Source organism: Prionailurus bengalensis, chromosome C2, assembly GCF_016509475.1.
Source record: "Prionailurus bengalensis isolate Pbe53 chromosome C2, Fcat_Pben_1.1_paternal_pri, whole genome shotgun sequence".
NCBI classification, from domain to species: Eukaryota; Metazoa; Chordata; class Mammalia; order Carnivora; family Felidae; genus Prionailurus; species Prionailurus bengalensis.
In genome coordinates this window covers 134453023-134476327 of record NC_057350.1, presented here as the reverse complement: position 1 = coordinate 134476327, position 23305 = coordinate 134453023, and the positions used below count along the sequence as shown (strand labels likewise).

Genomic DNA, 23305 nt, shown 5'->3' with positions numbered 1-23305 from the left:
TTAAATGAAGGGAAATCCTTTCTCAGAAAAAACATCTGAACTGAACAATTTTAAATATATAGGCCATTTTTACATGAAGAACGGTAAGTGGGTTTTCATTTTTGACAAAAGAAATTAGCAGCAAGGGAGCATTCTGTTAGGAATAAGTACAATCTAGGAATCACTACAGTGGCCACCAAAGTGCTTTAAAATGCCCCTTCTTTCCAAGTCTCAAAAAGAGAAGCTGTGATACGAGAGGCTCTGCCTAATGACGACAGATTTAATCTCCTTGTACCCTCCCCCCCCATCCTGCTTGCCTGTACACGTTTCTCTTTATTTCCAAGAATATAAGAGAGACTAAGAAATGAGACAGAAATCATTTTCTCCAATGGTCATCTTCGGTAGGACTAGTAATGACAGCAAAGCCTTTAGGGTACTGTTTTTAGAAACCAGAGTATTTTCAAAACCCTAAAGTTGGCACCAACAACAAAACAATGTGCATGCCATCTCCTTAGTGACAAAATAATCTTAAATAGATCTATCTTCTAATTTGCTAGCATCTGGAAAGAATGAAAAGCCATCTTTGTCTTTTATTGATCAATAAAAACTGCCAAGGTAGCATGAACACAAGACTCAAAGTGCCACACGGTATAATATGTAAGCGAGTAAAAGGACGTTACCCTCAATTACATAGCCATGTATCTAATTTGGGTATAGATTTTTCTACTTGCGAAATAAACAACTTTTCCACAGCAACTGGAGGCCAGCACACAATAGCTGTCTAGAACCCTTTACCCTGCCAGGAGCCTGAGCCAAAGCAGATAAAATAAAGGAAGACATTTATGGCACTTTATCCCCTGTCCCCACAGAGCAGCCTGCTGCCACCCAGACACTCACGTGCCTCCATTGTCCACTCTAATAGCTTCGTAAGACAAACCCTCAGGAGGAAAACAGCCACCTGAGAATGGTTCCAAGAAAAATCTGACTTCATAAAGGCTGTTTGCAACTCCCACCGGGCAGAGTGGAGCAGGCACTACAATTAAAATGTGCATTCAAGCAATGCCACTTGGAGATTTTCTACCGCCTCTAAGAATAAGTTCCTTCATTGAAATGTCAATGAGGCATGAAACCAAGCAGGGAGCTGTGGACCAGGACCAGGTCAGGTCACGTGGGAGGCTGATCACTGGAGGGGACTCATGGAACTAGGAGCCGGGATGGCTAAGCTCATTTTAACACTGAGTGTGGGACACATGGAAACCTTGCTGGTTCCACCCCCATGGCATCTTTTAGAGACTCAGGATGCAGCCTACAGACAGCCATGGGTGGAAAATCCAAAGCGAATCTAAAAAGGAATGCAGCAGCTGAGGACACATGGAAGGAGTGACTCAGAAGGTCAGAGGGTAAAAATGTGACAGGATACACTTAGAATGGAAATGCTAAGGCAAGCAGCTGCCTTACTCTGAACAGATACAACTTGACATGCAGACCCTAAATAGAACAGCTATTTTTTATGCCCCTATATCTTTTTCTTTTTAATTACCTTACAGTAATACATTTTTTTGGGGTGGGGGGAGTATAGCTCTATGAATCTTAACACATACGTAGATCTACGTAACTACCACCAAAACCGAGATACAGAACAGCTCCATCACCCTCAAAACCTCCCTGTGCTCTCTATGCTCACACCTTTCCCTACCCCTCACCCCTGTTAACCACTCATCTGTTTTCCATCATTGTATCTTTGTCTTCCAGAGTGTGACAAAAATGGGATTATGGAGTACGTAACCTTTGAGAACTGGCTCTTTTCACTTTACATGTGGCCTTTGAGCCTCACCCAAGGGGAGAGCATCAAAAGTTCATCCATTTTTATTGCTGAATAACAATACATTGTTATGAATGGATCACAGTTCGTTTATTCACTCACCCGCTGAGAAACATTTAGGTTGTTTCCAGATTTTGATAATTATGAATAGAACAACGATAGATGTTCCTATACAGGCTTTTAAACGAACAGAGCTTTCATTTTTCTAGAATAAACACCCAGGAGCAGTATTACTAGGACTTACGATAAGTGCATATTTAATTCCATACAAAACTACCAAATGTTTTCCAGACTGGCTGTATTACCTTGCATTCCTGCTAGCAATCTAAGCAATACAAGGGACTTCCAGTCACTCCACATCCTTACCAGCACTTGGTATTGTCAGAATTTTTAACTTTCGTCATTCTACGAGGTGTGTAGAGACACCGTGCTATATACGGTTTTAATCTGCATTTCCCTAATGAGGGTGAACATCTGGTCATTGCTTATTTGCCATCTTACATCCTTTTAGAGAAGCACCTTTCAATCTTCTGCCTATTTTTAAATTATGCTTGTTTTCTTTTTGCTGACTTTTGAGAGTTCTTTATGTATTCTGGGTATTACAGATCCTTTCTTGGATATCTAACGTGCAAATAACTTTCTCTGAGTCTGTAGCTTGTTTTTTTTTTTTTTTAATTCTGTTAACAGTATCTTTTGCAGAAAAATGTTTTTAATTTTGATTAAGTCCTATACATCAATCTCTTCTTTTATGGCTCTTGCTTTTGGTGTCCTGCCTAAGAACACTTTGTCCACCCTCAAGTTCAGAATATTTCCTAAGTTTTCCCCCGAAATTTTTATAGTTTTGTGTTTTCCACTTAGATCTACAACCTATTTTGGGTGAATTTTCAACATAAAGTATGACATTTAGGTCAAAGTTCTTTTTCTTTTTTTTGCATACGGATAAACAACAGTCCCGTCTCTACATGTTGAAAAGGTTACTCTTTTGCCACTGAATTTCTTCAGCACTTTCGTCAAAACTCAAATGGCCATATGTATGTTGGTCTATTTCTGAACCCTTTATTCTGTTCCATCAATTTATGTGTCTATCCCTTCACCAATACCACACTGTTTTCGTTACTGTAGCTTTATTTTCACCTTAAATTTGAGCAATGTGATTCTTCCCACTTTATTCTTTTTCAAAACTGTTTTAGCTCTTCTGGTCCCTCTGCCCTTCCAATAACTGCTAAAATCAGTTTATCTACAGCTACAATATTTATACTGGTACATTCCTTTTTGGAAAAGGTGATAAGAAAAGGCCTGGGATGGGATGGAGGTTGTTGGTAAATATAGAAGGCACAGTCCAGAAACACAAGGGATGGTGGTAAAAAGGAGAGAAGGGTCAAAAACTAAGAAGACAACTAATCTGTGCTGAGCTCATTCTTTGTTACCAGAGTTCTAAAAGGTAATGAGCAGGTAGCTTCTGTAGGATTGTGCTGAGTCCCATGGTAAAACAGCAGTTATTAGCGGCAAATGTGGATTCCCTCTCAGAATCACGTGTGAAGAACTCTCCAGAAAGGCAATAACACCACAGATTCAGCAGCACTCAGCTCTGGGCACGAGCGGGATGCAATCAGAAATTGTTTCCTTTCCAAATGAGAGAGTGATGGTTTAATTCCCTTTGTTTAGGACCGTTAGGAAAAAATAATCTGACTTATAGATGTACCATTTACGAGACATATATACAGAGGCAACCTTCAAAAACTTACATAAGGCATAAAATATTTCAGTACTAAAGAGTGTTCAACTCAACACTGGTAACCCAGAAGATATCATCAGTCTTCTTCCTTAATGCATCAAAAGGATTCTGCTTCTTTGACCATTATGGAGTCTGAATTGTGGATATAGGGGCTCTTTGTGAGCACGTACCCTTTTCACTCAAGCCTAGGTTTCTTAAGTGCATGAAGTGAGCTGAACACCAACTTTGTGGGAGGCAGTGATGCCCAGATCTCCAAGTTTAAACAGGTTTGCTCACCTGATTGTGAATCCAGAGAGCAGGGGGGTGGTTCGCATATTTCACTGCCAATTCTATCATCCTCTCTTGTTTTAGCAGTCTGGGGCTGGAGCATATTGAGAACCCACCAACCACAGAGACTCCTGGGATAAAGAAATCAACCCTAAAAAAAAAAGAAAAAGGAAATAAACTCTTTCTGTTGAAGCAATTTTAAAAGTGGGCAATAGGTAAGTAAAACTGACAAACTTTTAGCTAATTAAGAAAAAAAAAGAGAAAAGATAAAAGGAATAAAACCAAGAATGGAAAAAAGGACATCATCACCAACCTTACAAAAATAAAAAAGATTATAAAGGAACTCTATGAACAACTGGATGACAAAAATTTAGATAGCTTAGGTGAAATGGGTATAGTCCTAGAAAGACAGAAACTCCCAAATTGGACTCAAGAAGAAACAGGAAATCTGAACAGACCCTTAACAAGCAAATAAATTGAATTAGTAATTTCAAAACTTCCTAGAAAGAAAAGGATAGGTCCAGATGGCACAATGGGTGAATTCTACCAAACATTTAAAGAACACTAATCTTTCACAAACTCTTCCAAAGAACAGAAAAGAACACTTCCAAGTTCATTCTATAAGGCTAATATTACCCTGCTACCCAAATCAGACAAAGGTATATAACAAGAAAAGAAACTACAGATCAACATCCCTTGTGAATATGGACCCAAAAATCCCAGGAATACTAGGTTGGTTTAACATCTGAAAAACCCACGTACCATCTTAATAGATGCAGAAAAGGAATTTGACAATATTCAAGAGACTTACATAATAAAAATATTCAACAAACTGGGAATAAATGGGAGCTTCCTCAATCTAATAAAGGACATCTACAAAATATCCAACATTTCACGTTGAAAAGCTGAAAGTTTCTCTTCTAAAAACAGAAACAAGACAAGGATGTTTGCTCTTACCACTTTTTTTCAGCATTGTACTAGAGGTTCTAGCCAAGGCAATTAAGCAAGAAAATGAAATAAAGAAGCTACAGATGACATGATGTTGTATATAAAAAATCCTAAGGAACCTACTATAAAGGTATTATAATAAGCAACTTCAAATAATGTTGCAGGATACAAGACTAGCAAAAATTAATTGTAGGGGTGCCTGGGTGGCTCAGTCTGTTAAGCATCTGAATCTTAATTTCGGCTCAGGTCATGATCTCATAGTTCGTGAGATGGAGCCCTGCATCAGGCTCTGCGCTGACAACCTGGAGACTACTTGGGATTCTCTCTCTCTCTCTCTCTGCCCCTACCCTCTGCATGCTCTCTCTCTCAAAAATAAGCATTAAAAAAAAATCAATTGTATTTCCATACACTAGCAGTTAGCAATCTAAATGTGAAATTAAGAAAAATAATTCTGGGGCTCCTGGGGAGCTCATTTGGTTAAGTGTCCGACTTCGGCTCAGGTCATGATTTCATGGTTCATGAGTTCAAGCCCCACATCGGGCTCTGTGCTGACAGCTCAGAGTCTGGAGCCTATTTCAGATTCTGTGTCTCCCTCTCTCTCTGTCCCTACCCCACTCACGCTCTCTCTCTCAAAAATAAATAAACATTAAAATTTTTTTAAGAAAAATAATTCTATTTATAATAGCATAAAAAAGAATAAAACAACTGGGAATAAATTTAACAAAAAAAGTGTAAGCATTGCACACCATTGCACTACAAAACATTATGGGGAAAACTCAAAGAATTTATAAATATAAGAAGACATCTAACATTCATGGATTGGAAGACTCAACAATGTTAAGATGGCAATACTCTCCAAATTGATCTACAGATTCAGTGTGTGCAATACCTATCAAAAACCCCAGCTGGTTTCTTTGCAGAAATTGGCAAGTTAATCATAAAATTAATGTGGAAATTCAAGGAATCCAGAATCATCAAAACAATCTGGAAAAAGAAGTACAAATTTGGAGAACTCACACCTTCTGATTTCAAAATTTACTATTAAGTTACAGAAATGAAGATACTGTAGTACCGGCATAAGGACAGGTACATAGATCAATGGTAAAGAACTGAAAGTCTAGAAGTGAACTCTTAAATATACGGTCAATTCACTTTTGACAAGAGATCAACACAATTCAATGGCAAAAGAATCGTCTTTTAAATGACTGGTGCTGGAACAACTGGATATCCACATGTAAAGAGAATGAAGCTGGACCCCTACCTCACACCATATACAAAAATTAACTCAAAATGGATCACAGGCTTAAAGGTAAGAGCAAAAATTATAAACTCTTAGAAGACTTACAGAGGAATAACTCTTTGTGGCAATGGTTACTAAGATCCGATACCAAACATTTTAAAGAAAAAATGATGAAACTAGACTACAAAAAAATTAAATACTTTGTGCTACAAATGATACTATCAAGTTAAAGGACAACACACAGAATGGGAGAAAATATTTTTAAATCATATGTCTGATAAGGGACTTTGACACAGAACACATAAAGAACTCTTAAAAATGGGCAAAGGATTGGTATGACATTTCTCCAAAGAAAATACATAAATGGCAAATAAGCACATAAAAAGATGCTCAGCATCATTAGTTATTAGGAAAATGCAAATCAAAATCACAAGAGCTATCACTTCACACTCACTAGGATCGATGGCTAATCAGAAAGACAATAGTATTAGAGAGGATCCTGAGAAACTGGGACCCTTACACACTACTGGTGGGGACGTAATATGGTGCAGCCACTTTGGAAAACACTTTGGCAGTGACTCAAAATGTCAGTGTTACCATATGACCAACAACTCCACTCTTAAATACCCACAAGAAATGAAAATATATGCCCAATCAAAAACATGCACATGAATATGCATGGCAGCATTACTGGTAATAGCCTAAAAGGGAAAACAATCTGAATTTTCATTAATTGATGAATGTATAAACAAAATGAGGTACATCCACAAGAGAATGAAGCACTGAGACATGCCACAACATAGATGAACATTAAAATCGTGTTAAGAGAAAGAAGCCAGCCACCAAAAAGACCACCTATTGTATAATTCCATTGATATGAAATACCCAGACTGGCAAATCCATAAAGACAGAAAGTAGAGCAGTTAAGCAGGTGAGGATGGGGAGTGAATGATAAGCAGTATAGGGTTTCTTTTGGGGATGATGAGAATGCTGTAAAATTTTGTTCTGTTGATGGCTGCACAGTTCTGTGAATGTAGTACAAACCACTGAATTGCAGACTTTAAAGAGTACTTTTTTTAAGTTTATTCATTTATCTTAGAGAGAGGGAGAGAAAGAGAGAGAGAGAGAGAGAGAGAGAGAGAGAGAGCTAGCACGTGCACATGCAAGCGGCAGAAGGGCATAAGGAGAGAAGAGACAGAATCCTAAGCAGGCTCCGCACTGTTAACGCCAAACCCAAAGTGGGGCTCGATCTCACAAACCGTGAGATCATGATCTGAGCCAAAATCAAGAGTCAGACATTTAACCAACTGAACCACCCAAGCACCTCTGAATTGTATACTTTAAATGGGTGAATTTTATGATATGTAGAGTATATCCCAATAAGCCAGTTTTTTAAAAGTGTAAAAAAAAAAGAGCAACAAAAATTCTTTCACTGGCATTTGACAAATTAAAATGCTGATGTGACCTTCTAAGTTCCAAAAATCTTATGTTGTCTTTTCTTCTAACCATACTGCTATAGTCTAGAACTCTTCCAAGTTTTAAGCCTTAGATACTTCTATGCCATAGAAAACCTTTTTTTGGTGGGGCTTCTAGGCAATACAACAAAGCTAGTTACATACCAAGGAAAGAAAAATTTCTTAGAACCTGGAACCAAAAAAAATTTCGCATCCCAATGTCTAGAAAACAAACATCTAATCTAGAAGTTTCTCAGCCCTCAAAGAGCAAAAGTATCATTATTCCCCCAGTTATTTTCCTACCAGTAGGCTTACATGAAAGGTACACTATGTTCTCTACTGATATGATCTATGACCTTAAAATATGTTCTCTTCTGATCTCTGGCCTTAAATATCCGGACATTTTTTATAATCTTTAAAAACCAGTTCTGGATTGGAAGTGCTCCAGAAAAAGTCCCTAGCCTATTTTTTTCTCTATTCACTTGATTCTTTCCCATCAATACTTTTATTTCCTCTTCATTTCAGGCAAGATATAAATCTAAAGATTGTAGTTAATATTTATTAATACAGTTGTTGCTTGCTTTCAGAGAAGAGGTTTAATAGTTATCTCCACAGCTTCCATGTTCAAAACAATAAGTAAATCAATGAGCTAGGTTTGCTGCTTCATCTCCTGAACTACAGCGCCCTCTGCTGCTCGATGTTGATACAGACCATTCTCTCAGGTGAATGACAGGGAATCCTCTAGTAACTTTGGAAACCAATCTTTTTAAAAAGGGACTCCTTCATTAAATACTATAGAATTCAAATGACATAAAAACTTTATCTGAATGGATTTAAGAGAATATGCACAATACATTATTTCATAAAACACGCCCTTTCCAAGATTAGCATTCTTGAAGCCAAGAGTTGAGGCACCTACTCTACTCTATATGAGCGAGTATAGAAGAACTGGGAGAAAGAGCCTAATTCTTTATGTAGTGAAGCCACATGTCCATATCCAACTGTGACACACCAGGAAGCCCTGTCCTGCCCACAGATGCAGCCCCAGTGCCCTGCACATACCTGGCACGCAAACTGTGACCAAATGTCAATGCTACACCATGAGGTCCTAAAACTCTTTAGTCCTCAGCTTGAGTACTTGGAGCCCCTCCCTCATCCCTTGTGCAAACACCACAGACAGCACCTGCTTACCATGTACAGGCACTGTGGCCAGTGTTGGATGTAAAGATGCAAGTATGTCTTGATTCCTGCCCTCAATAAACTCACCCTAATGGGAGGAAAATCAACAGATAAACATAATTACATGGGCTATGAGAAAATCTGCTTGGGAGAGATAAAATGCTCGTCATTTAAGGCCTGTCTGGAAGTACCTGCACTTAGCATAGATTTCTTCTTAGCTCCAACATACGTGATCTTGTTTTTATCAGGAAAATACTAATAAAGCCACTATTTTATTTTTTAAAACCTGTTTGGCGGGAGGTGGGGGTGGGGGCGCGTAATGGAAGAAGTAGTCAATTCTACCAGGGGTGGACGGATTAACAAAGACTTCAGAGGAGTCTTAAAAGACACACAGCACTCACCAGACAAGCGTGGGCAAAGACACAGTCTGAACAATGACACCAAGGAATGGAGCACTTTCTATGTGTGGTCATGTAAGAGTCAGGGCTGCCAAACACTGCCATTTAGGTTCTATACTGGTCTACAAGGCAGCAGCCCTGCTAGAGGGGTGGGGTGTAGTCTTGTTTCTCTAACCTCACTCCTCTCATCTGTTTCTTCTTGGTGTCCGTGTCCTTCACTTAGTCACTTTCAAGCATGAAAACTTTTGTTACCTTATATGAAGTCACAGACACCTTTCTCTTTCCTAAAAGGCTTTGGCCTTGCTTTCCCTTGGTCCTTGCAAGCCCAAGCGTGGAACGAGTACTGACTGTGGCAGGAGGGGCATCATCATAGTGGAGATGCACACTTACCTACTCCTACTTGGCCTGCTGCTCTATCGAACAACAGCAGGGAAACCAGCCAGGGAACAAAGAATTGGAATCTGTCCCCTGGGCCTCACCAACACAGATAGATAATCTAACTGACTGAGTGAAACACTGGCTATAACAAAAAGCAAAAACAAACTAATAAAGTTAAACATGAGGCATTGTATTAAACACCTGACATATCCCAAGACATAGGAATATTACTATTCCCTCTTAAAGACATGGAAACTGAAGCCCAGAGAAAGAAGGAACTACCCACATCACAGAGCTAGAAAAGCCAGCATGTGAATCACGTGGTCTCCAGAGCAGTAGGCATGTGACGCTGCGATACAGCCTCCCTCAGAGGACGGACCCGGCCCACAGCAGTGAGTGCCACAAGGAACACTGACTCTGTCAACTTCAGGCACTCACACGTGACACGGAGACCGTTGGTGGCACACTCCAGCCCCAAGAGAGAATCCCCATGTTTCTACCATCAGGAAGGAGGACTTTTAAGAAGGTCAAGAATGGGACTCACCTAGCTACTAGGCAGTAGATCTACTATTGACAGAAGCCGAAAAGGTTTAGTCTTGCTCCAGTGAGCAATGGTTTTGAGGGAGTGCCCTCTTTTGGCCTTTCTCTTTAGATTGGATTACTTGAGTTCTTGGAACTGGTTTCCCAAAAGGAATTAGTCCCCTCTGGAAGGTCCAACAAGAACACAGTGTAGCACAGAAGAGCCCCAGAGGCTGATCTCTGGTCTACATTAAAGTGTCTACCTGGAGACCTGTGCCCAAAGCTCCAGAGCATTCATTTATTTACTTAAAGGCAGGTCTAGAGCGTCCCTGTTTGGAAGGCATCAGAGGAGGCCAGTGGTCAAGAATTCAGTGGGATCGATCGTGACCCAATCTCTGACCCCAAAGATAAGCCCAGGGGCAATCCTCTACCTTATCTCTAGCAGTACTCCACTCTGATAATCCTAACTTCACAGACTGCATGGCAGCCACGCCCACACTCCCTCTCTCCTAGATCCTTGCCCTCTTCCCCAAAATGCCACATGGAGGTTACTACCGAGCTGCTGATCTAAGAGAGCACAGAGCACATGCCATCCCAGCAACAGCACCGAAGACACAGGCATCACCAACCTAAGCAAATGGCCCTTCTGTAACCAAGAAATAAAATATCCAAAGAAACTTACAACCTCCAGAACCATACAATAAGTCAGTAGTAAGGGAGAAATGTTTTATTTTATTTTTTAATTGTTTTTAATGTTTATTTATTTTTGAGAGAGAGAGTGCAAGCCGGGGAGGGGCAGAGAGAGAAGGAGACACAGAATCCAAAGCAGGCTCCAGGCTCTGAGCTATCAGCCCAGAGCCTGACACGGGGCTCGAACTCACAAACTATAAGATCGTGACCTGGGCCGAAGTCGGACGCTCAACCGACTGAGCCACCCGGATGCCCCAAGGGAGCAATCTAAGGTTCAGATGATGGGAATGAGTGCTGATGGCCCCGTGACAGGGAAAGATCAATACTAAATAGTCGGAGATGACCACCCCTATGTCTGTCCTCTGAAACAGGAGTCTGTCTGGGCACATTCTAAAACCAATTCTGACATCAGTGAGATTACCAAATCCATTCATTGGTATGGGACATAGAACACCAAACTTGAAAGATTTTATCTTGAGGATCACAAGGGAATCCTATTTCTACACATATCACTAGGGAATGATGGTATTTTTCTTATCAGGTGACTACAGTTGCAAGTGCTAATACACGTGCAGGTACATCAAGGTCGCAGCATTACAAACCAACGTACAGGCTTCTCTAATCGGGAGTCTTGGTGCAATTTGATATTGAAGACACAGAGACAATGCTGTGCGCAGGACCCAAACACTTCCACGGAAAGGGGAATATGGAAAGACAGATCATCACAATTAAAGTCTCCACTTTTCAATGTAATAACTGCTTAACTATTTTTGAAGGGTAAAAATGTTGCCCGCCCCCCTAAAACAGCCCAAATGCATTTAATATGCATCACCGAACATGTGCTAAGATTGCAGTAAATTGCCTCACAAACGCAAATTATGGCAATCAGCATCTTGTTTTCTAGTTCTAAATTCAAAGGCAAACTATGAACACAAGACTGCTAACTCTTGCTATTAGCACACTTGCTATTATCACACATCCTCCTTCTAACAAAACCACATTTCCAGATGGACTGCCAAAATTAGTCAAGTGACTCCTAAGAAAGACTACCAAGATTGACATGCCAGAAATTCACTTAGAAATGAATGCTTTATTTAAATAAAGGAAACATACACCCAAACACACCTTTCCTAAGGAAATACAAGTTGCTTTATTTACAATTCAACTTGAATTGCAACTCAGGGAGGCCATTCACAGGAACGGTGGGACAGCTGGGCTGTCCACCCTGTCTGTATTCTGACTGGTCCTTGGTGTCAAATCGGACAGAATCAGGAGTGTGATGCAGGCTGGGTCTGGCTGGGGGATCCTGGTAATAAATTCAGCAAAATACTTAAACTCAACTCAGACAAGTGATACGGGAATTCAGTCAAGAAGGTGGTCAGCTCTGTGACATAACTGGGTATTCTCCTTTTCAGACTGCTGTGTTTACTCTGTATTTGACACAAAGGCTAATTTTTTAAAATGTATCAATCTCCAGCAACAAATAACTCAAGCAGATTAGATTATTCCAGTGCATTCTATTATAGCGAACATTCCTGAAGAGCATAATTATCAGAGATGTCAGGTCCCTGGCTCAGAACTAACTGCTTTGTTTCAATCTACAAAACTCAAGGCAGCAACTTTCATACATGACTGAGAAGGTCAAGGGCTCAAAACCAAGGTGAGATCCGAGGCAAGGAAATGAATCAGATTCTCTCTCCATGCCAAAAGGAGGCTCCCCTTGAACAGGGATGGTCTAGAATTCCTACTCCTCAGGAGAAACAGCCAGCCAATATAGTCCTTTCCAGAAGAAAAACTAAGCCCTGCTATTTGATGGCAACTCCTTGAACACAAAACACCAAGGAAAGAGAGAAGCCACTTACCACTGGCCAGCTTTAAAAGAAAAATCTTTATCAGCAACAAGCAGGTGGAGCCTTTTCACTGATGGCGACTCAGCAGCAGCCCCACAAACCTTAGCGGTCGACACGACCTAGAGACAAAAGATGAACTGTGGCTGAGGTTAGTGCGTACACACGTGAGGAACAAACTATGGCTTTCTGGTAACTAAGGTTTCTTGAAATCTACAAAGATGTGCTTTTTGTAAACTGCAAAACAAGGGAAGGAGCACTGTGCTTTAAAATGCTGCCTACCACTAGGTCAACAAATTTTAGTTATCTTATTTTTGAGAGACTTGCATTCAAACTATTCAAATTTTATTCTGCATATAAAAATCATCTCTTTTTTTTTTTTAAAGTTTATTATTTTGAGACAGAGAGAGGACACAGTGGGGGAGGAGCAGAGAGAGAGGGGGAGAGAGAGAGAATCCCAAGCAGGTTCCACACTCCAAGCTGAGCCTGACACAGGGCTCTATCTCACAACCCTGAGATCATGACCTGAGCCGAAATCAAGAGGTGGGAGCTTGACCGACTGAGCCACCCAGGGGCCCCACAAATTCAGCAGAATACGGATCTCGCGGTCCGTGGGTTCGAGCCCCGTGTCGGGCTCTGTGCTGACAGCTCAGAGCCTGGAGCCTGTTTCAGATTCTGTGTCTCCCTCTTTCTCTGACCCTCCCCTGTTCATGCTCTCTCTCTCTCTCTGTCTCAAAAATACATAAATGTTAAAAAAAAATTTTTTTTAATGTTTATTTTTGAGAGAGAGTGGGGGAGAGGCAAAGACAGAGGGAGACAGAGGATCCGAAGCAGGCTCCGCGCTAATAACACAGGCCAATGCAGGGCTTGAACTTGCAAACTGCGAGATCATGACCTGAACTGAAGTCAGGTGCTTAACCGACTGAGCCACCCAGACATTTTAAAATCATCTCTTAAAGGGGCTGTTTAACAAGTGTTTACTTGTTGAGTGTCTAATATATTCCATGCACCAGGCTGGATAATCTGGAAAGAGCTTGGGGAACTGGAACCCTGTGAACCATCTCCCTGTGTCTAAATTCTCGGTCAGACAACATACACAAAGTGAAACCCACTGTCAGCTACGAGCCTATGTTTGTTCTGAGCCTGTAAGAAGTCCATGACAAGCTAATTTCAGAAATTACAAGCACTTAGCAACTTATTTTTAGCAATTTCACAGAGTCTGTTGAATCTAATAATAGACAACAACTTGGGTTTGTATTCCCTATGATTTGTAATTTATTTTTTCTAATTCACTGTTGATATTTGCCAAAATATAAACAGTCCACAGCCTTAGAACAATATCAAAAATAGCTCCTCACTACAGATAGTTTGAGAAGCACTATCCTAAACAACATATCTGGTTTCTAGAAAATTGTAAGGTCTGAGCCAGGCACTCCTCAGTGTCATCCACACCTCAGCAGCTCTCGAGTTCAAAATGCCTCTGCTTCCTTCATTCTTTGTTTCTTCCACCTTTGGGTTTTTCTTCCTCCTGAAATCTGAGACATCTTCATATGACATCTTCAGAACATCTTGTCACAAAAAAGACAACATGACTCTTTTCTCAACCTCCTACTGCCATTCAACTCCACTTCTGGAAGCAAATCAAAGCAGTAGCAGGTGACCAAAATACAGTCATTCTCCTTGGATGGTGTTAGTTTCACGGCTCCACTAAAGGGTGCCTTGGAAAGCTGTCAAGGTCAATCAATGAACCTCACACCCTAACACTGCTCCCCCTCAACCCCTTTCTCCCATAGGACTAGGTTTAACCACATTACCAGTGGGAAGCAATTCTTAAAAACCCACTGCAAAATTCTCCAGATGGATGGTGGTCTCCCTCACCAACTCAAAATATCTCTGAAAATGTCTTATCTTTCTCCTGCTCCCATAAAATCTCTTGCCTCTCTTCCTCTGGATTTTGGCCAGTCCTCCTTCTCCCCTCCCTGAGAGCAAGTAGGTCAGTTTCCACACTGACCATCTCCCCGAGTTTCTGATCCTAGTCTTGCCCATCCTCTCCGAACCAGTGCTCCCCCACTCCCGCCAGCCCCTTCCTTCAGGGCCACAGTTCCTCTCTCTAGACCTCCTGTTCATCAGGCAGGACACCTAACGCCATCTGCCTTCCAAAATAAAAGGAAGCAGCCTAGTGTGGCTGCTAACAGCACACGCTCTGTAACCACACTGCCGGGTATATAATCCCGGCCCCAGCACGCACTTACCAACCGTGTGACCCTGCGCACATTACCCAGCCCCTCTCAGTTATAAAATAAGGTCAACAACACCTGTACCTCAGAGCTGCTGGTGATTAAATGAGATCATACATGCAAAGCACTTATAATGCTGCTGGTTCATAATAAGTACTCATTAAGTGTCTGTTACAATGTATCTCACGGCATTCATTATAATTAGCTTACTAGTATTTATTACATTATACATTACATTTTATTCTCTTATTGTTATATATGCCACCATACCAGTGCTTTCCATGTAGGACCTTGCAGAATGAGCACTGCACACCCCCAGGGGGCCTATTCTCATAGAGGAGGAGAAGAACCTGTGAAGTACAGTGGCCTTTGTACCCTGTCCTAGCTATTTGCTAGAACAAACTTAAAAAGCCATAGTGGGGGCACTTGGGTGGCTAAGTCAGTTAAGCATCCGACTCTTGATTTCAGAGTGGGTCATGGATCTCATGGTTTGTGGATTCAGGCCCCACAGCTCACTGTCTCTCTCTCTCTCTCTCTCAAAATAAATAAGCTTTAAAAAAGCCTTATTGTCTTCAAGCAACTTTAGAAATTTGGCCTTTAATCTCTGCCTCTGATACTTCCTTATCTGACAGAATCTTCTGAGGCGCTCGGTAAACACAGGTAACTCAGCTTCTGTTCTCTAGCAACGGGTTCTAATGATGTCTGCCTGAACAAATGAACTCAAATGTCCAGGCTCAGTTCTTGCCCTCTCTGAGCTCTATGATTTTGACACTTTTTAAATTTTTTTTTTAATGTGCTACTTATTTTTGAGAGAGAGAGAGAGACAGAGTATGAGTGGGGGAGGGACAGAGAGAGAGGGAGACACAGAGTGTGAGGCAGGCTCCAGCCTCAGAGCTGTCAGCAGAGAGCCCGATGCGGGGCTCGAACTGGTGAACCACGAGATCATGACCTGAGCCACCCAGACGCCCCTGATTTTGATACTTTTTACTTCCCTTCCATCCTGAAACATTCTTCTGCCTGGCATAGCTGACATTGAACTCTTCTACAGGGTCCCCTCCTGCCTCTCCAACCCGGGCCTTGCTCCTTTACCTTTCTTCCTTGCCCTTCCCCACTGGGCACTCTGTCTAAACTGCCTCACGCCCACCCCCTCTCCTATCTCTCGGCCAAGGCTGTCAGGCATTCCCAAAGCTACTAACCCCCACCCCAACTCCTCATTACTTTGCTGGCAATCAGGCCCACATCTACACTCCCCGTGAGTAACAGCAGCCAATGTCTGAGGGGCATTTATCTCAGATGTATTCCAGGTACAGGCTTAGATGTCTCATGTACACCAATTCATTCAGTCAATATGAATAATCATATTATATCCCAACAGATGGTGTTCTTACCCTCTATTCTGTACATAAGGAAACAGAAAGGTGTAGCAGCTTGCTCAGGATCAGTCAGGAGTGGCCGAGTCTGGCTTCAAACCTAGCTGTGCTTGGCCCTTCATCACTTGTTAGTCCCATCCCAAGGGTAAACTCACTTATGTGTCCAACTAAATCTACAATATTCATCCCTTTCTTGAGCATGTGCTGCCTGGCACTGAAGAGGCAGATGGAGAAAGCGGCTTCTGCCCTCAGGGCACCCTACAGAATGGCTGCTTTCCATCATCAGGATTTCTAGTCAGGGCTCATCTTGGATGCAAGAGAGTCAAATCCATTTTCAACTGGTACACACATATGCATACACACACACACACACACACACACACACACACACACACAGAATCTTTGAGTCTCTTCTAGGCGTTCTGTCCCTACCATGAACAAGTTCCACGAATTCAGCTCATGTCTTTTCCTCCCTGTGCTCACCCACCAGCATCCTCAGCCAAGAATTTCTTCTCACGTGAACTGCTGCCTTAGACTCCTTCCTGTCTCTCTCAAAGCAGCCAACAGGTAAATACTGCTAATATTCTGACCTCACCAAGTTATTCTCCATCTCAAAAACCTTCAGTGGCTAATACTCAACTCAAAAAAAAAAAAAAAAAAAAAAAAGCTAAAAGGCCTTTGTAGCTTAAGCCCTCCTCTATCCCTATGCTAGTGTTTACCAGCCAAACTGGATAATTCGCTGGTCCCCAAAGGCACCTGACATTTGCCTGCCTCCCCAAAGCCTGCCTGAGTCATTGGGCAGGCACCTCTCAGCTCTGTCAACCTCCTGCCCACCTTTCCAGGCCCTGCTCAAAGCCTAACCCCTGTCTGAGGTTTTCCTGCTTTTCCCCAGCCTCTCAACTCTACCAATAAAATGTTTCCACCTTCTTATCACACTTTGCACATATTGATGTAACTGTAAGAACTCATGAACACGTCTCTTCCATCACACAAGACCACAAGCCTCCTGAGGTCAGGTGTAGGGTAGAATCTATACCTGATACTCCCTAGATCAAGCACAGGGCCCAACACACAGTAAGACTCAGCAACTATTTGCAGAATACATGAAAACTCTAACTTAAAGTCACTTAAAATTGGTTTCCTGAACAAAAACTAGTAGAAGTTCAGGGGCCTTTTGTTGTTTAAAAAGAAAAGGGACGAAGGGGGCAGGGGTAACCACTATAGAAAATCGAGATTCATGTTTAAAACTGTGAGAGAAGTAAGGGAAGACAGGGATTTCTTCACTAGAACAAGGACTCTTCCTTTGTTTGCCACACAATTTCAAATATCTTATTACAAAAACAACTATTAGGAATCACCACAGGACTCCCCATTACAGTATTATGCTCACTTTTTTTTCAGATTTACCAAAAAAATGTTTATTTTATAAACATTATTTTCTTTTAATAATCTGTAAAAACATAGCCAAGAGCTAGATTCTTTCCGTTTAACTGGCATCTATCAGATTCACGGATAAAACTAGACATATATAAGCTTGAAACACACCCTAAAGAGTCACCTGGTGGCAGGGAAACCAACATTCATAATCAAGGGCGGAGGCAGGGGGGTGTGTACAGAATTTCAGCTGCAAGGTGAGCATGCCTCACAGTCAAATGCTAGAATGTACAAAATGAAATCACCACTAACTTGCTAATGTTCAAATATAAAATTCAGTGAAGAAAGGAGAGAAGTTATACTTTCTACTGAAAGGTCCTGTTTTCATGTAGATAGTCTCTATGACCAAAAATGTTCCCAGATGCTTTATGTCTGTTGCAATTAATACAAACAGTAATATACCTGTTGCTATGAGTCCTAATAATCTGGGCAAAACTGCTGTATCTGGTCACACAAAATACGTTGTACGATTTGTGATTTTTTAAAGATGTGCCTTCCTATTAACACTTTATTTTATTCAACTAATGCAAATCCACATACTTTATAAAGATTTCTAGTAATGCAGATTAAAAACATTAGCACTATCTTTTTGAAAGCCACATCTTTATTTTACTCTGAAGCTAGTTTCATATAATTAAGGACTATAATCATGGCCTGTGTTATATACCGCTTTCTCTACTTTTATGAATAAGCAAAACATGATGGGGAAACTATATGTTTTAACATTTGTACTTGTTCTCATGCTTAATGGATCAAAAGGTTTCACGACTAACGGCTCAACTAGCCATGTCCTAAGTTAAAACACATGGCAGGAAATGAAGTTTTCCATAAAATAATATTTAGACTCTTCTACTGTTCAATAAAATAACAATGCATTTGCCAACTTTTACTAGCACACATTTTTAATGGTTTGACGGGGTCAGCATCTAAAAGGAAATTCCATCATACTGATTTTAAAAACTGGTTTTATGTAGGATATTTTAATGTTATTGCTGCTGCAAAAGTCTCTGTGCAGGAAATAGGTCTTTCTGTGGGAAACCTGACTGGCTTCCTCTGTTTACTCCCATTCATTCGTTTGCTGGCTTAAAAATTTAGACAAAGCCAGGATTAGAGGTAACTTTAAACAAAAATACAGTCAGGGCATAGAGAATTTCAGAGTCAAAGGAAAATTCAGTCATTATTCATAATAGAACATCATTTTGGGGTATCTGGGTGGCTCGGTTGGTTAAGCGTCCGACTCTTGATTTCAGCTCAGGTCAAGATCTCACAGGTTCATGAGACTGAGCCCCATGTCAGACCTTGTCCTGACAGCATGCAGCCTGCTTGGGATTCTCTCTTTCTCTTTCTCAAAATAAATAAACATGAAAAAAATAGTACATCACTTCACACACGAGGAGATCAAGGTCCAGGGAAATTACTTAAATTGTGGCAGAAAACCAATCTGATGAATAGGAATCTAACTAGAAGAAAGCGGTTTTACTGAAGTGATTTGCTGAAAAGGAAAGATCACAAATTTCTGTCAAGTGACAACTTCTGTCAACACCAGGTCCTGGCATGACAAATGGACTCCCCTTGCTCCCACCAAAGGGTACCCTGTCCACTTGGGCTGAGTTTCCTCTCTGCCTTCTCCAGCACACATCACCCCCTTTGGCTCTCTCTGTTAGACACACGCGAGCACTCGAATCTTCCACCTCACATCAGCTGCAAACACCTGTGTGTAACTTACCATCTGCCAGGCACTTCACATACACTCATTCATTCATTCTTCACAACAACCCTAGTAAGCAGGTATTATTATCATCATCATTTCCATTTTACATATGAGAAAACTGAGGTCCCAGGGCTCGTAAGTGGCAAAACAGAGATTCAAATCCAGACACCTGGCCACTATGCTTTGCTGCTTCTCAAAATATAAACAAAACAATCCTCTCCCTTAATCCAACTGTCTCGTCATTGATCTGTTCCTATTCACATAAAACATTTTCAAAAATTATACACGGCCCTGGCTCCAATTTCTTATCTCCCATTCTCTCTTCAGCACAGTCTAGTCAGGCTTTCACTCTCAGCAATGTATTACCAGTCATTCTGGTCACCAACCATCCATTTTGCTAAATCCGGTGACGTCTCTCAGCAGAGTTCAGCACAGTTGGCCACTCCGCCTTTGAAACACTTTCTCCTGGGTTCACCAACACCCTGCTGATTTCCCTTAGGCCTCGATGGCCCTTTCCTCTTCTGCTTCACCTCTAAATGTTGACACACCCCAGGGCTGAGTTCCAGGCCTTCTTCCCCCACTCTCTACATGGCTTACAACCTATTATTTCCAGCAGTGAACTCCAAACTCACATACCCAACTGCTGATTTCAATTTCCATTTCAAACAACACATCCAACACAAAACTCTTTGATCTCCCCAAGTTTCTTCCTTTGTATTATTATGGAAAACTTAAACATATACAAAACTAATAGAAATAGTATAATGAATCTCCATTATAAACATGACCCACATTCAACAGTTGATAGAAGGTGATAAAACTCAAGGCTAATCTTGTCTTATCTGTAACTCTACCCACATTCCACCCTCCCACCTCAGATTATTCCAAAATCAAGCACTTTATTTCCCTTCCTGCAACTTGTTCTTCTCCATCATTATCTACCTGGATTATTGAAATCCCAGAGCTAGATATCTCTTGGTTTCTTCTCCTCTTACTAACTGTACCCAGCCCCCAACGCAAATCTGTGAATGCCATCAGCCCTACCCCTGTTAGATCCGCTCACTGTTCTCCATCCCTACCACCCTACTCTAAGCCACCATCACCTCTCCTGGGACTGTGTCAATAGCTTCCTACTGGTGTCAAACCACAACAAAAGCCCAGTGTCCTACCAAGCAAATAGATGGCCCATTTAAAATGTAAATCATATGTCATTTCCCTGCTTAAAACCTTCCATCCCCCCCACCCCCCCCACCCCGGGCATCTGAGTGGCTGTCAGCTGAACATCTGACTCTTCATTTCTGCTCAGGTCATGATCCCAGGGTCCTGGGATTGAGCCCCAAGTTGGGCTCCACACTGAGCGTACTGCCTGCTTAAGATTTTCTCTCTCCCTCTGCCTCTCTCCCCGACTTGTACTCTCTCTCTCCCTCTAAAATAAATAAAATAAAATTTCCATCCCCTTTATTTTAAAAAAAAAATTTTTTTTTAACGTTTATTTATTTTTGAGACAGAGAGAGACAGAGCATGAACGGGGGAGGGTCAGAGAGAAAGGGAGACACAGAATCTGAAACAGGCTCCAGGCTCTGAGCTGTCAGCACAGAGCCTGACGCGGGGCTCGAACTCACGGACCGCGAGATCATGACCTGAGCCGAAGTCGGCCGCTTAACCGACTGAGCCACCCACGCGCCCCTCCATCCCCTTTAGAATAAAATCCCAACTCCCTGCACAAGGCCATAACAGTTTATACAACCTGGGCCCTGCCTACCTCTCATCCTACTACCTTCCTCTGAACATCTCAAGCTAGTCCTGCCTCAAGGCCTTGGCTCTTGTCTGTTCCTCTGCCAGAGATGCTGTGCACGTGGCTGGCTCTTTTCCTCTTGTCTTGGTTCCAATGTTACACACCAATTTAAAACAGCACCCCCGTTCCCAGCCATTCTTGCCTCCCATGACACAATTACCCTGTTTTATTACTTTAAGGATATATCACATCCGACATTCTCTGGCTTATCTGCACCAGAATGAAGCTCCACAGACAGCAGGGGCTTTACCTGCTTCATGCACTGTTGTATTTCCTGCCCCTAGAACAGGGCTGGGCACACAGCAGGCGCTCAAAACATGTCTGCTGGACCTAAAATAAAATCTATTTCAGCTGATTGGATAATAATAATGGCATAATGGAATAACGGAAATAATGGCGAGTAATGGAAAAGAGCCTTGCCTTATAGATGACTTAATTTATTGACCAGAAGTGTGTCAGTGAAGAGCACTGACACTGTACATTTTAGACATTAACCAGCTCTAGGCATAGCTAAAAAGTAGCAATACAGGCAGTGCCTACAGTACACATTGCATCACCACTTCATCTCTTGAGGTGGGGTTCGTCACCGTCCCGACTTTACCAAGTGACCCATCCAAGGCAGTGCAGGTAATCGACCACAGAGGTGGGGTTCACACTTGTTTGCTCTACTCAACAAATGTGTAGTGAGTGCCTATTCCATCAGCGCTGTGCTGGATACTGTGGCTCCAACACTGCTAAGCTGGGCCTTCCTCCAAGGAGCCTCTGTCTTTGCAGGCTTCCACTCATAGAGTGAGTCGGCCACCCTGACGTGCCACAGGCCTACTGCCAGGGCCATCAGACTATAGCTCCCTGGGAGTTTCACCAAAAGACTAGAGCCCAGGTCCCCTATAAGCCACACAGCTACCTCTCAGCGGCAGATGCCTGAGGTTTCTCCCCACCATGCTCTGCCGTCAGAACTGACAGCGTGGTAGGGCTGGAATGCCAACTACTGCTCATTCTAGGCTGGATAAGACAAGCACAGCAAATTAAGTGCCCAACGGTTAGAAACACTGCATATTAAAGAGATGCCTACTCCCATGCCCCCAAGTTGAAGAAGGCCATTCCAGCAGACGCTCTTCCCAAAACGTGTAGCTGATGACTAGCAGAGAATTGGAAGGGTTAAACTCAGGACACGGTCCAGATCTCCAGCTAAGCAGCCCATCGCACCCAAACCCAACCCTCAGCAAAATCACAAGTCAAGCAGACTACCAACGCTCAGTAATCAACACAGGGACCATAGGACCCCCAAAGGTCTCTGTGCCAGGAGCCCAGCCATTTGACTTTATTAACTAACCACTGTGTCAGCCCCAATCTCTCCTTTCTTATATCCAGTAACACTTAAGTCAAGTTTTAATTTGGAACAGAGATGAGGAGATGTGAAATTTATCTTCCATTGTGTGGCTCAATCAAACTTTGTCTGAACCAAGTACCACATTTTTTTGCTGTAGTAGAAAGAAAAAACAGTTTGATTATCAAAGGTCTGAGTTCAGAGACTGAGCCCTTCATTTACTTAAGCCAGTCCTTTAAATGTAGGCCTACAATGTCATTTTCATCCAAAACAGGGCAGTTGTGAGAGTGAAACAGGATGCTGGCCCAGGCAAATCAAGAATCAGGGTCATCACATCGAAGTCTCTGAAGTCTTAATTTCCTCACCTGTGCAGGTAATGGGGGCAAGGATCCCTTCACCTCCCTCCCGGGGTGGTTGGTGAGAATCAAGCAGCAACCTGATATAATCGAGTGCTTTGTCAACAAAAGGGTAATGACACACATAAGCATTTTTGGATAAGGCTTACACTTCTAAAAGAAGCAAACTAGTACAATTATAAAAGGATTCGTGGTTTTTCCACAATCAATTAGGTGCATAGAATCAGTCTCTTCTGAGCACAGTCCCACTAAGAATCTGAGGTGAAGGGCTTTACGTATCGTGCTCAGGCCGCAACCCCAAAACCTAGTCTAGTGTCTTGCATATTACCAAATAAGTGCATAAGAATTCGTGATTTTAAAAATTCTTTCCTTACCAAACTCTCCCATCAAATTCATAGACAGAGTCCCTCTTGCTCAGTGAGCCAGCCTTCTAGAGGCCAAGCATGGAGCGACCCCTCCAGTGAAATCTTAGTCGAGCCTCCACAGTCCTTACTGCATTACAAAATTTTACTCTTATCTCCTTGACATTTCCAAGGTTACCCAGGCTGCTTATTCTTTGATCCTTAAGAAAAAACTGTGCACTTGAACTCAGTCAAATGTCATCTAATTCAGACCTCAG

General features: G+C 41.9%; 1 protein-coding gene across 3 annotated transcripts in view; it reads right to left on the bottom strand.

Moving 5' to 3' along the window:
- OXNAD1 (oxidoreductase NAD binding domain containing 1) overlaps positions 1-23305 on the bottom strand; it is a 42164-nt gene that overhangs the window by 4976 nt on the left and 13883 nt on the right. For all 3 annotated transcript variants that reach the window (XM_043595463.1, XM_043595464.1, XM_043595465.1), the window contains 2 exons: positions 12472-12578; positions 3813-3954 (listed from right to left, as the gene is read on the bottom strand). In XM_043595463.1, coding sequence (XP_043451398.1) covers positions 3813-3954; positions 12472-12578 — 249 coding nt within the window. The remainder of the gene's footprint in view (positions 1-3812; positions 3955-12471; positions 12579-23305) is intronic.